Genomic DNA, 14,185 nt, shown 5'->3' with positions numbered 1-14,185 from the left:
AGAGGGAAGAGGAGGACAGGAGTGAAAGAGAGGAAGAGGAGGAAGAGAGGGAGAGGGTGGAAGGAGAGTGGAGGAGCAAGGAAGTAGAAGGAGGAAAGGGAGAGAGGCAAGAGGAGGAAATGGAGAGAGGTAAGAGGAAGGAAAGGAGAGAGAGGAATAGGGAGGAAAGGAGTGAGAGGGAGGAAAGGGAGAGAGGGAAGAGGGAGGGAAGAGAGAAGATGGAGGAAAGGAGAGAGGGAAGAGGGAGGGAAGGAGAGAAGGAAGAGGGAGGAGAGGGAGAGAGGAAGAGAGAGGGATGGGAGAGCGGGAAGAGGAAGGAAAGGGAGAGAGAGAAGAGGAAGGAAAGGGAGAGAGGGAAGAGAGGGAAAGGGAGAAAGGGAAGAGAGTAAAGGGAGAGAGGAAGAGAGATAAAAGGGAGAGAGGGAAGAGGGAGGAAAGGAGAGAGGGAAGAGGGGGAAAGGGAGAGAGGGAAGAGAGATGGAAAGGGAGAGAGGGAAGAGAGATGGAAAGGGAGAGAGGGAAGAGGAAGGAAAGGAAGAAGAGGGAAGAGGAAAGTAAGGAAGAGAGGCAAGAGGGAGCAAAGGAGAGAGGGAAGAGGATGTAGATGATTGAGTCATTGAAGTTTGGAGGGTACACTCTGTGAGCGATAGAGAAGTTGATGGTGAATAAGAGTGAGAAGCACAGGCCTGGAAGAAGGAAGGATTGGAGCTGCGAGGGTTGGTTCACAGAGGCCTGAAGGGCAGACGAGGGCTCAGAAGGGAGAAGCCATTCTGGCCAGAATGGTACAGCCTGGTGAGGAGGGTGCATTCTATTCAGGAGGACACAGTCTGGTCAGAAGGGCACAGTCTAGTCTGAGGGCACAGTCTGGGAAGGAGGGCACATTCTGGTCAGTAGGGCACATTCTGGGTAGGAGGGCACATTCTAGTCAGGAGGGAGCAGTCTGGCGAGGAGGGAGCAGTCTGGGAAGGAAAACACAGACCGTCCAGCTTCCTGTTCCCTTTGTGACATTTTCTCCCCTTCCCCCGCAGGACTCTTGACCATCATGAAGCTCATCACCGTCTTCCTGTCGCTGGCCCTCTTTGCTGGTATGTATGGGAACAAAGCTAACGTGGTGTGCAGTGGAGGGTCAGATCTGGCTGGTGGAGAGTGGAAGGACAAGTGCAGTAGGGTGGGCAGTGGTGGTGATGGTATATTGTGACCAAGCACTGGAAGGGAGTAGCGGGGGAGTGGTGAACGGTCGGAACAAACACCACTCAGTGATGTCTCCCCCTTTACTTCCTCCCCCTTCCATGTCTGATTTCCTGTATATGTGATACGCACCCCATGGGCAGCATGGCTGGGATGGCACAGGCTCACCCGCTATCTCGTTGAGGGTGACGTATGCTGAGTCTCGACCCGCCTGAGCCTATCACGATGACTGTAAGTTGGGGTGTTGTGTTGGTCATGAGTGACTGGCCCCATGATGTTTTGTATCATTGTAAGAGGTGGTGTTGTGTTGGTCATTGGTAACTCTTGGAGATGGGTTTGATTTACCCTGTGATGTCAGGATGGTTATAAGAAGGGCTATTATGTAGGTCATGGGAGACTTCCCAAGTTGCTTTAGACCTTCTTGGTGTTACTACTGTTGATTTGTTAATGTGCGATGTTGTGTGGTTCAACTGTGAGTCTTTGAGGTGCTCCTCATTCTCTCAGTGGTGTTACTGGTGATGGGTTTTGTTCGATGTTGTGCTGCTCATCAGTGGTTCTCTTGGGGTGCTCCTCATTCTATCAATGGTGTTACTGGTGATTGGTTTTGTTCGATGTTGTGTTGCTCATCAGTGGTTCTCTTGGAGTACTCTTCACTCTCTCAGTGGTGTTACTGGTGATGGGTTATGTTAGATGTTGTGTTGCTTATCGATGGTTCTCTTGTGGTGCTCCTCCTTCTCTCAGTGGTGTTACTGATGATGGGTTTTGTTAGATGTTGTGTTGCTCATCTGTGGTTCTCTTGGGGTGCTCCTCCTTCTCTCAGTGGTGTTTCTGGTGATGGGTTTTGTTAGATGTTGTGTTGCTCATCGCTCGTTCTCTTGGGGTGCTCCTCCTCCTCTCAGTGGTGTTACTGGTGATGGGGTTTGTTAGATGTTGTGTTGCTCATCGGTGGTTCTCTTGGGGTGCTCCTCCTTCTCTCAGTGGTGTTACTGGTGATGGGTTTTGTTTGATGTTGTGTTGCTCATCAGTGGTTCTCTTGGGGTGCTCCTCCTTCTCTCAGTGGTGTTTCTGGTGATGGGTTTTGTTTGATGTGTTGCCCATCAGTGGTTCTCTTGGGGTGTTCCTCATTCTCTCAGTGGTGTTACTGTCGATAGGGTTTTGCTCCTCATTCTCTCAGAGGTGTTACTGGTAATGGCTTTTGTTCAATGTTGTGTTGCTCATCAGTGGTTCTCTAGGGGTGCTCCTCATTCTCTCAGAGGCGTTACTGGTGATGGGTTTTGTTCAATGCTGTGTTGCTCATAAGTGGTTCTCTTGGGGTATTCCTCATTCTCTCAGTGGTGTTGCTGGAGACGGGGTTTTGTTCGATGTTGTGTTGCTCATCAGTGATTCTCTTGGGGTGCTCCTCATTCTCTCAGTGGTGTTACTGGTAATGGGGTTTTGTTCGATGTTGTGTTGCTCATCAGTGATTCTCTTGGGGTGCTCCTCATTCTCTCAGTGGTGTTACTGGTGATGGGTTTTGTTCGATGTTGTGTTGCTCATCAGTGGTTCTCTGGGGTGCCCCTCATTCTCTCAGTGGTGTTACTGGTGGTGGGTTTTGTTCGATGTTGTGTTGCTCATCAGTGGTTCTCTAGGGGTGCTCCTCATTCTCTCACTGGTGTTACTACTGTTGATAGGGTTTTGTTCAATGTTGTGTTGCTCATCAGTGGTTCTCTAGGGGTGCTCCTCATTCTCTCAGTGGTGTTACTACTGTGGATAGGGTTTTGTTCGATGTTGTGTTGCTCATCAGTGGTTCTCTGGGGGTGCTCCTCATTCTCTCAGTGGTGTTACTGGTGATGGGTTTTGTTCGATGTTGTGTTGCTCATCAGTGGTTCTCTAGGGGTTCTCCTCATTCTCTCAGTGGTGTTACTGGTGATGCATTTTGTTCGATGTTGTGTTGCTCATCAGTGGTTCTCTTGGGGTACTCCTCATTCTCTCAGAGGTGTTACTGGTGATGGGCTTTGTTCGATGTTGTGTTGCTCATCAGTGGTTCTCTTGGGGTGTTCCTCATTATCTCAGTGGTGTTACTGGTGATGGGTTTTGTTCGATGTTGTGTTGCTCATCGGTGGTTCTCTGGGTTGTCCCTCATTCTGTCAGTGGTGTTACTGGTGATGGGATTTTTTTGATGTTGTGTTGCTCATCGGTGGTTCTCTAGGGGTGCTCCTCTTTTGTTCTCCCAGTGCTGCTCTTGACGATGAGTTTATCCAAGAGAAGTTGTGTTGCTCATGAGTGACCCTCCACAGTGCCCAAAACCATCTTAGTGCTGTAACAGTTCAAGTGATTGTAAAAGCAGATGTTGTGTTCGTGGATAATTTTCGAAGTTGCTTTTGCTTTCCCGGAATGGTTATTGTTGATAAAGTTGTGAAGGTTTATATTGCACTGGTTGTGAGGGTGATGCCTGTGACAGTCCGAGTGTTGTCATCATAGATTATCCTCGTAGGAGGTGTAGCCCTGGAGCACTGCTCATGGCCAGGGTGTACATTGCACTGGTAGTGAGTGTGGTTCCTGTGACTGTTGTCGTAGGTTGTCCTCACAGAGGGTGTAGCTCCAGAGCCCTGCTCGTGTTGAGGGTGTACATAGCACTGGTTGTGTGTGGTGTCTGTGATCTTCCGGGTATTGTTGTCATAGGTGGTCCTCACAGAGGGTGTAGCTCCAGAGCCCTGCTCGTGTTGAGGGTGTACATAGCACTGGTTGTGTGTGGTGTCTGTGACCTTCCGGGTATTGTTGTCATAGGTTGTCCTCCCAGAGGGTGTAGCTCCGGAGCCCTGCTCGTGTTCAGGGTGTTTGCGGTGAGTGTTATGAGATTCACGGCACACTCTTCCTCTCTGCAGGGGCTCAGGCCAACCTGTTGCACTGGCACGAGGAGCCCAAGACGCAGCTGGAGCAGGTGAAAGATTCCTTCTGGCAATATGTGGCCAAGGCCACCAGCACCAAGGAGGACATTCTGGAGAAGATCAAGCAGTCGGAGTGGGGCCAACAGATCAAGTGAGTGAAACTCTCTACCTAGAGTGTGACATCAGGGAGCAATGGCCTATAACGTGACGGCCACTCCATCAGTGAGCGCAGCGTAGGAGGCGGAGCCCATGAGATCATGGACCTGAGAGGTTCACCCCTGAGTGACTCCGTGGTGAACTGATGGCTGCGGTAACAGTGAGGGCGTGCCTGAAAGGAAGAACCTCTTAGTGAAACCTGGGGGGCTAAATGTCAGGATGTGGTGGGCGTTTCATCGTGACACAGTGGGCAGGCATCCCGCGCCATAGTATTAACTCATCTTACTCAGTTGAATTGAATCACATATTCACAAAACACTATGGACACACTGTTCCTTGTGCAGCCACCCCTAGGGGCAAACACCTGAGCCACTGGTGCAGTCAGACCCCTTTGGTCCCATGCACTTCCACCACCAGTGCTTCACCAAAGCCCCCGGAGTGGTTCTTGCAGAGGGAGGAGGTGCTGTTAAAGTGCCGCTGCTCCAGGAGCATGGGTTGTATGTGCTTCCAGAGCAGGGCTGTAAGTCCAGTGGGGGTGTGACATGTGGTTCCTCATGAGTTGTAGTTAAGTCCTACTGTGGGGTCAGAGCCTTTCCATGGGACCTCATTCACTATAAGAACCTGGTGGTCTTCACAGAAAGCTGCCCATTACTGATTCTGCTCCTGCAGACTACAGCAGGAGCCCAGCTGTACCACCATGCAAGGACCTCGGTGGTCCATCCAAAGTGCCATCTTTTTAGGCCCCCTAATCACATTGAGGCCATGCCTCTTCGAGTTCACAAGCTTGTAAGAAAGGGAATGTTGACGGTGGGACATGCAAGCATCTTCTCATCTGATCCTTCCCTCTTCGTTGGCATTAGGATGTCAAACTTCTTAGGCTCCAGGTAAAGACAGACTAGGTGGACCTTGAGGCCAATACCTTTGTTAGCAGCGTTGTTGAGTGGGAATTTCTAAAGACAGAATATCAACGGGTCACAATAATGTGTCCAGAATATTGAGGGACAAAGTATCGAAAGCACCTGGCTCCACATATGCGTACCTTAGTGACATCGATGTCTTCAATGCAAGTGGATGTGGAGTTAAGAATTGTGCATCCTTTCCTCCCACTGTGCACTTATCTCGTTGACGTCCTTAGATGTTCTGGTTGTGATATTGTGACCCGTTGATATCTCGGCTTTGATTGTCCCCCTCACAATCTTTAGCAGAGTCTTCTCTCCTTGTGGAAATTATTCCTGTTTCTGAATATTCATGTTGTCTTTTTTCAGTATATGCTTTAGTATGCCTTAAGGAGCTTCGATCAAGGGGTGCTAGAGATAAGCAAACTCTTATCCTTCATCTGGTTCAGGAGGAAGTAAATATAAATCGGGGAAGCGTTTTTCCATTGGATAACTCTCTCATGTGGTTCTTTCCAGTGACAGGATCCTTGAGAGCATCAACAACGCCAATGGCTATGCCGTGGAACTGCAAGGGAAGGTGAGCCCGCTCTCCCAAGAGCTTGTGGAAAAGTTGGGGCAGGATGCTGAGGTCCTCCGCCAGAAGATCCTCAATGACCTGCAGGCCGTGAATCGTCAGGTGAGCCCCTACGCTGACGAGCTCAACCAGAAGATCAAGGCCAACGTGGAGGAGCTGCGCCAGAGCGTCATCCTCTACGCCGACCAGATCCGGGAGCAGATGGATCAGAACTCCGAGACCTTCCGCCAGAGCTTGTCCTCCAGCAGCGAGGAAGTGCGTGACAAGATCGTCCGGGGTCTGGAGGAGCTGAGGGAGAAGATCAGCCCCTTCACTGAAGAGCTGAAGGAGAAAATCAACCAGCGTATTCAGGAGTACCAGCAGAGGTTGGGCCCCTTCACCCAGGAGGTGCAGGGCCAGCTGGCCCAACAAGTACAGGCTGTGCAGCAGAACCTTGAGCCCTACGCCGAAGACTTGAAGGAGAAGCTCAACCCCTACGCCGAGGACCTGCAGAAACAGCTGTCCACACTCTGGGGAAACTTCCTCAAGAAGTTCAACTAATCACTAAAAAGCCTTCCTGATTGGTCTGTGAGAACTCCTGGAGAATCCTAGAGCTGCATGTGCTTCTGCCAGCCCATCGCTTCATTTGATTTCAATCCCTGCTCCTTCAGCACTTGCGCAGCACCCTGGAGTGGCACGTGCTCCTGCCACCCTACCACTGCGTGTCAGGTGGATCCCTGTTCCTTCAGCACTTGCGCAGCAACCAGGAGTGGCACGTGCTCCTGCCACCCTACCACTGCGTGTCAGGTGGATCCATGCTCCTTCAGCACTTGCGCAGCACCCAGGAGTGGCACGTTTTTCTGCCGACCCATTGCTTTGTATCACCTACATCTCATATACTTCAGCTTTGGTTTGTCCAATCAGTGTTAAAATAAAAATGTGTATATTTAACTAATTGTGTGGTCTCCTAACTTTAATTAAGGCAAAGCTATGGACTGTACTTATCTGCAAACAGGAGCAAGAACACCAGTCGGAAGCTGTTGTGAAAGGAATTCCTTGCAAAGGTTGACTTTGTGAACGCGAGTGATTAATTCACTGCCACTCAAAGTCTTCCAGAACATGTTGAACTCTCCACGTCTGGCATGAATTCTAGCTCACTGCTTGGAAGTGTCTGAAATGCTGCAAATGTACTTGATGTTAATGTATCAATGTTTTGACTGATCAAAACATGGATACAGACCTTGAAAATGGGAGAAGACCTGAAGGAACTGTTCATTTCCACCAATGGTCTTTTCTCAGGGTTAGGTTGAACTCTGGGTGGGCAGGCGTGAGGTCTGTGGCAGTCTGCGGTTACAGGGCAGTGGGTGTAGTGGCAGTTTTTGGTTACATAGCCGTGGATGTGGTAGGTGTTGGTGCCCTCAGGCCTCAAGTGCTATCACCCTCGGCTGACATAGCCTAGCTGCTCTGGTGTCGCAAGGCCTGCTTCTCTACAGTCATGCCTACTAGACATGAGAGAGGGGCCCCGAGACCAAGGGGACAGAGCACTGTGTCAGCTGTAAAATCAATACTGCCCTTGGGGAAACAAATAAATCCCAGGTAGGTCTTCAAACAACCAATCAACAACATTCTCTCATACCACAAAGGTGTACAACCATCAATTCATACAACATCAATATCAAGTTGCACAGAGTTTTTATTGCGTGTTGGTTTTCACACAGGGATCTAATATTTTCAAAAAGTACTCATGAACATAATTATAAAGTAGTGATTCCACACTTCATTTTTTTATATACATAAAAGACTGGATTTGCATACAGAAGATGCTTCACATTACTATACATTCATTGAACCCCTCTGCACAATATGGCACAAAGATTTTATAACAGTAACAAATATTTCATAATCACAAATGGATATAAAAAGGGAGAAAACATAAACACTGCACACAGGTCTATTGAAGTGCTGCCGGTCCGCTATGGTCATTAAAAGTAATACATAGTGCTCCACAAGGATAATCATCTGCCATATCACAATGTCAGGTGGATCCTGCATCTAAAAGTATGTTGACGCGTTTCGGTGTAGTTTACATGTGTTACAACCTTCTTCAGCACAAAAATGAAAAATACACAATCTCCCACAAGAATTCACAGCAAATAGTTTTAAAAACCTCTGTTAGAAAATATTAACAATTACACCACTATTTTTTCATGGCGACAAATCCCATTGCAAAGAATATCTTCATTGTACTCGACTCAACATTCCGAGGCATTTCTTCTATCATATCAGTTACCAAAAGGGGTGTTCGTGCTACTATACCCCACCATGCAAGTTTGTACAGCACCATTCTTTGCTACTTTTATTCAGATCCCAAATGGAATCACTCAACCAGCAATCAGGTTCCCATCAAAATTCCAAAGCTTAATGTCATCCATTTATGCACCTGAGGGGAGTCAATAAACTATCAATCAAGCTTACATCAAGATTACACTACTTCCAGTCTCAAACATCCCTTACATTCATACTAAAGATCCTTTACACTCACTGTCCAGTGAGATACGAACTCTTATACCTGGCCTTTTCTTTCAGATCAAGATGCCAGGAATGGTATTATTTACCCATTGTTCATTAGTTCAAGCATGTGATGTATTCTCAAAGTTGCACATGATGCAGTCACTCTGGAAAGGAAGATAACATATGTATTTCATTTTTCTGCTTTTCCACAATTAGCCCATGCCTCTCGCTCCTACTCAAGGGCACCAATGCGTCTCTCCTCTCACCTTTCACAATTTAGGAGTTTCAGGCGTGGGTCTTCCTCTGCCCACTTGTGGGCTTAAAAAAAACTGTTCATGTACCCTATTCAATTTCCTAGGGTCACTTGGTGCGTTTAGTAAGTAAGTGGGGATTTCTAACCTATAAATGAAAGAACATAAGTAGACATTGTGAGAAGTTGGCCTGGTATATGCTGTCCACCAGTTAAAGTGGGCACCTTGCACCAGTCCAAACGACAAACAAAAACTCTAAAAGGCAACATAAACAAGCGATAAAAGTATGAAGAGCACAAATGCCAAACACCGAGCTCGTAGAACGAGAGGAAGTCTTTGAATTTTTTGATCCTTTATTTCAAATGTTTAAGAGGAAAGCCAATACACCCAACGCGTTTTACCCGTGGCAGGCTTCTTCAGGGCTGCAATACATATAAATACAATTTATATTACACAAAAGGAACTACCAACAGACATATAAAACAAACATCACATAGGTCAACATAAATATCAAATAACACAACTTTTAAACTCTAACATGTACACAAAAAAAGAGAAAAAGAACAACAAGACACTATCACAAAATATTAATATTCAGTACAAATACAACCTATTCAGACTAAACATTTACACAACTTAGAATGTAATTCACAAATGCAAGGGAAACAATCACAAACAATAAAATGGTATATTGTGTACAACCTTAAATTAGAAATAAGCATAAGACATTTAATTGAGTGATAGAATTTGGAGTTTAAGTTCATAAGACAAAATATAATTGGACAAAACATTTTTATTATTCGTTATGACCAAATTTATCGTGAATATAGAGGACCTTCCACTTACCATCCAGAAAGGAGAAATGCTCCTCTGGAGATACAAGTTCTAATTTTTCTATTTATTTTTTTGGTCCTCATTTTCCGCCCTTGGTTACCAAATAGGAGCGCAAGAAGTTGCACCTCCCTAGGACAACCATTGAGAGAGAAGGGGTTATATTGCTGCAATCAAATACCCATTGCTATTATCGTGGACGCCCTGATGGATATAACAGCACATGGAGTTCCCCAAGCAGCTTAATCATTGGACCATGGGGGAAAATATATATTTTTTTTTTAAAAACCCCATCGCCCTGTATACCAATTACGCCCAATTCAAACAATCACAAACAATAAAAAGGTATATTGTGTACATCCTTAAATTAGAAATAAGCATAAGACATTTCATTGAGTGATAAAATTTGGAGTTTAAGTTGATAAGACAAAATATAATTGGACAAAACATTTTTTTTATTCGTTATGACCAAATTTATCGTGAATATAGAGGACCCTCCACTTACCATCCAGAAAGGAGAAATGCTCCTCTGGAGATACAAGTTCTATTTTTGTATAGATAGCGGGGAACGACGAACAACTCACTAATTGTGTAGAAAAAGCAGGTAAGAAGGGAGAGGAAAGAAGAACAAAAAGAAAAGTAAACATTAAAAGTTAACTAATAAGACAAAGAAGATTCAAACCGCATCCTCTCAATGACTAAAGAACAGAGAATACAACACTAATATCACATTGCTATATATGCCAGGGGCAGTTCAGCAAATCCCCAGCACTCGTAATTATTACAATTTCAAAGCGTTTTTTGACGTGTAAGTCAGGAAAAAACATTAACATCAAAATTCATATGCGAGGTTTTTCTTCCTTGTTCTTTATTTTCCAATGGAACATCCTAGTCACAGCCAACACGTGTTTCGTCGTGTAGGGACAATAATCCCACGACTTCCTCAAGGCTGTGTGAATTAAAAGACAATAAATAACATATGGCATTACAAACTTCTAAAAGAGGGGTCGTGTAGGTTAACATTACAAGTCAACATTGTCTTGAATAAGTACAAATTTGGTCAGACACGTAATATTTAAGGGATCCTTAAAAGAAGCCTTAATAGACACTGGCATCTACTGAAGGCAGATAAATCCCTAAATGAAGTAGTCACAGACAAACCAGATATCACCTACAGACGAGGCTTCACACTCAGAAATATTCTGAGCCCCAGCTATCCAATACCAAAGCATGTGGACAACTGGTTGTCGCAACACTCTATTGGTTTTTCTGGCTGCGGCCATTGCATGGCGTGCAAATGGGCGCTTCCCAGAATCACTGAATTTCAAGGACCAGGTGGGAAAACATTTAAAATCAGATACAATATTACGTGTCTGACCAAATTTGTGATCTATGCCATCAAATGCAAATGTGGGAAGAGATACATCGGCAGTACTATCAGACCCTTAAGAAACAGAATTGGGGAACACATACGAGCGGTAAAAAATGGGGATATGAGATACCCTATAGCAGCACATACATCTATCTGCTCAGAACAAACAGTTAATAAGAGTTTTGAATTCTATGGCATTGACCATATACCCAAACACCCAAGGGGTGGAAACCGAGAACTGACACTTAGACTCAAGGAAGCATTATGGATTTTAAAATTGAGGAGCACGGAATGTGGCTTAAATATTGATCATGAGCTACATTACTTCCTGGGCAGATAATATGCGTGCCCTCTCATGTTCATTTCCTTGTGTTTCATATATAGACAGGATGTGTCAGCTATTATGATCAAATGAGAACAGTAACTATGTGTATTGATGGACATTATGATCACAAGTTTGTTCAAGTAAGATGAACCAACCACATAGGTTAATCATGTTCTGTGTTATGATGTCTATGTCTTTAGGAATGTACAACCATTGGAATATACAACCCGTTTCATACTCTATGAAACAAAGATACCTTATATGTAAGACCACAACAGATGGAGAGAACGGAGGACACACGGTTGATATAAAAATCTGAATATAGCAGCGCAAGAGTGAGCGTTTCACTCAGTTCGTTCCTCTGACTTGAAGACTCAGCACATAGAGTTCGGTTTTAGCACATCAGGATTGCAAAGGACATTAAGCATGCTGTCCTTCTCACTTAGAAAATGGTATATCCATGACACACAATAATCGAGTGCACACCGGATTCGGCTGTCTTTGTATTTCGGTTTTCTGTGGCAATTTGAGACGATTTAGATACACCGTATCGCATTGCAAATATGGCAATAGAATTCCTGATGCTTACATAGTTCATTTAACAAAATTTTTTTTTCTAACTACTAAATACTAAACTTAAATTATAACCATATTAAATTGGTGACCTGATATCTCCCCCATTAGATATTCACGGAGGAGTACTCACTAAGACTACATGACTCGGCATAGTCTTATTTCTATGTTTATCGTCTTGACGCAAGACCCTGCACGCGACCCGGAAGTATATTGGCTGGGTTTGCTCGTCACATTAGAGAGATCTTAATTCACGGATAGCTGCACTCGGCTCCACTGTATCGGTTTGGATGGGAAGTTTAAGACAACGTGATAGCGACTGAGAAGTTGGGTAAGGAATTTCACTATTTACCGTAGCGTGTTCAACGTCTATCTTGTTAGGAATTGGTGAACTTTGATTTTAGCTGGCGAATATAAGAGACTAAGATAACGGGATACAGATTGAGAATTTGGGTGAGAGTATTCACTGTTTGAACGTAGTATAGCAAACGCTTATTAAGGTAGGGATCTGGTGAACGCTGATTGCAGCCAGCGAATACAATTGTGAGCTCATGACAGCTAAACGATTCTCGATATTTATCAACTGATAGATATAATGACAGCCTTGGTAATCAATTGCCATATAATAATATTAGGTGATCACATGTTTACCCGTTAGTATATTTCTACTTATTAGTACTGACTGGCACATTTACTACTTACAGCTCAGCGCTAAACGTACGCTTCGTTGTTTAAGAGACCGTAGAATTTGACTGTCCCCATCCTGGATTTGACCCCCATGTGGTCTGGAATTTTAACCACATAACAAGTAGGTTTGGTTTGTACACACTCGCCATAGAGAATCAACAATACCTTGTGGACTAGAGCACTAACGCACTTGTCCCTTTATTGTGTTTCCTTACAATAGAGATCCTATTGAATAGAAAATAGGTAAATATGCTTGGCCATTGGCCTCGTTATAAGTGGATTCACTATGATTGGCATGCTGTCTTGTCACTCACTTCGTCACTTTCATCTCGTTAATCACGACTTAGTATCCTAGTAACTTAGTATCTTACTAGGCGGGATCAGGTCACGTTGTTTTTGCACGCCCTTCCTTTTCTCTCCATCCTCTTTTGGTCGCTAGTCTTATTAGATACCTACAAAAAAACTTTTGATCTCTTTTCACGTTGGTACACTTCTTTCCAAATGATTATTTGTATGTACCTGCAATGTGCATCTCTTCACTTCGGATTTTAATGGATTCCTATTCATATATCTTTGTATACTGTTTCACTGCATGTGAAACCTCTTTGTACTTATTCAAGACAATGTTGACTTGTAATGTTAACCTACACGACCCCTCTTTTAGAAGTTTGTAATGCCATATGGTATTTATTGTCTTTTAATTCACACAGCCTTGAGGAAGTCGTGGGATTATTGTCCCTACACGACGAAACACGTGTTGGCTGTGACTAGGATGTTCCATTGGAAAATAAAGAACAAGGAAGAAAAACCTCGCATATGAATTTTGATGTTAATGTTTTTTCCTGACTTACACGTCAAAAAACGCTTTGAAATTGTAATAATTACGAGTGCTGGGGATTTGCTGAACTGTTACGTAGAGCTCTTGCTCGTCTGGGTAGAGTTGGTGGTTTCTCTACACCTTACAGCACCGTCATATAAATGAATATCAACATATGAATGTGAATTTCCCTTGTAGCGCCAAACGCACCTATGACCAATACCACAACATTTAACTATATGCCAGGGGTAATCCTCAGTATGAGCCAATCCAGGCGAGAGGATCCTACGGCAGATGCGTTTCCAATGAAGAACCTCACGGTAAAGCTGCAGAAGTGCACATTTCCAAGCGGAGAGCCTAAATAAAGAAAAACACCGAAAACCAGAAGGAAGAGTTGTATGAAAAAAGGCATAAATGGCAATATGAAATAATAAATTAATATAAGTGCACGTAAGAAGCTACAAAGCAGCGCAAAAACCAGTCACTGAGGGAAAAATCCCTCAGTACAATTCTAATAAACGATAACAACAAAAATAATACTGTGAGACCAGTGTTTCAGGAGGCCGGTAATGCTCCTATATTTATAGAGTTTGTTATTTAACCCCTTGTGTGCCACGCCCTTTCCCCGCCCTGTGCCGGCCGTTGCATTAGCGGGCGGGGTTCATGACGAGCTGGACTCGTCATGGGCACAGGGCAACCGCGGCCCATGACGAGTCCAGCTTGTCATGGGCACACAAGGGGTTAAAAAGTCAAATGACCGCCCTAAGAAAGTGTCCAAATATGAACACACTAGAAAAGATCCCAGAAAGTGAGGGGAATTTCCTAAATGAATATGAACCACACAAAAGGAGAATATGACGACACCTGTTCTGGCTGAAGTACGGCACAAACAGCAGTTTTAAGATGTGGAGCCCTCCTCCACATCTTAGAGCACACCTAGAAAGAGGGGCAAAAATGAAAAAGCCCATAATTGTAGATCTGAACAGCATCCCATAACTGCTCTCAACAAGCATTTGCAATGCAATAGGTCTCGCATTCACACGAGTTTAAGCTGTTAGCATTGTAAAGGACAATGCCTTTTATTTATGTTTTGGGTTTTAAAACATAAATAAAAGGCATTGTCAATTACAATAATAATAGCTCAAACTCGCGTGAATG

The 14,185-nt window shown here is 44.4% G+C and overlaps 1 protein-coding gene across 1 annotated transcript in view; it reads left to right on the top strand.

Annotated features, from left to right (window-relative positions):
* Positions 1 to 6,611, top strand: part of LOC146808678 (uncharacterized) — an 8,528-nt gene extending 1,917 nt beyond the window's left edge. Inside the window, exons 2-4 of the mRNA XM_085615474.1 lie at positions 1,029 to 1,085; positions 4,053 to 4,206; positions 5,624 to 6,611. Coding sequence (XP_085471600.1) covers positions 1,043 to 1,085; positions 4,053 to 4,206; positions 5,624 to 6,221 — 795 coding nt within the window. The 5' untranslated portion in view covers positions 1,029 to 1,042 and the 3' untranslated portion in view covers positions 6,222 to 6,611. The remainder of the gene's footprint in view (positions 1 to 1,028; positions 1,086 to 4,052; positions 4,207 to 5,623) is intronic.
* Positions 6,612 to 14,185: the final 7,574 nt, after the last annotated feature.

Source organism: Triturus cristatus, chromosome 7, assembly GCF_964204655.1.
Source record: "Triturus cristatus chromosome 7, aTriCri1.1, whole genome shotgun sequence".
Lineage (NCBI taxonomy): Eukaryota > Metazoa > Chordata > Amphibia > Caudata > Salamandridae > Triturus > Triturus cristatus.
The sequence above is the reverse complement of the archived record's forward strand: the minus strand, read 5'-3'. Positions and strand labels throughout refer to the sequence as shown.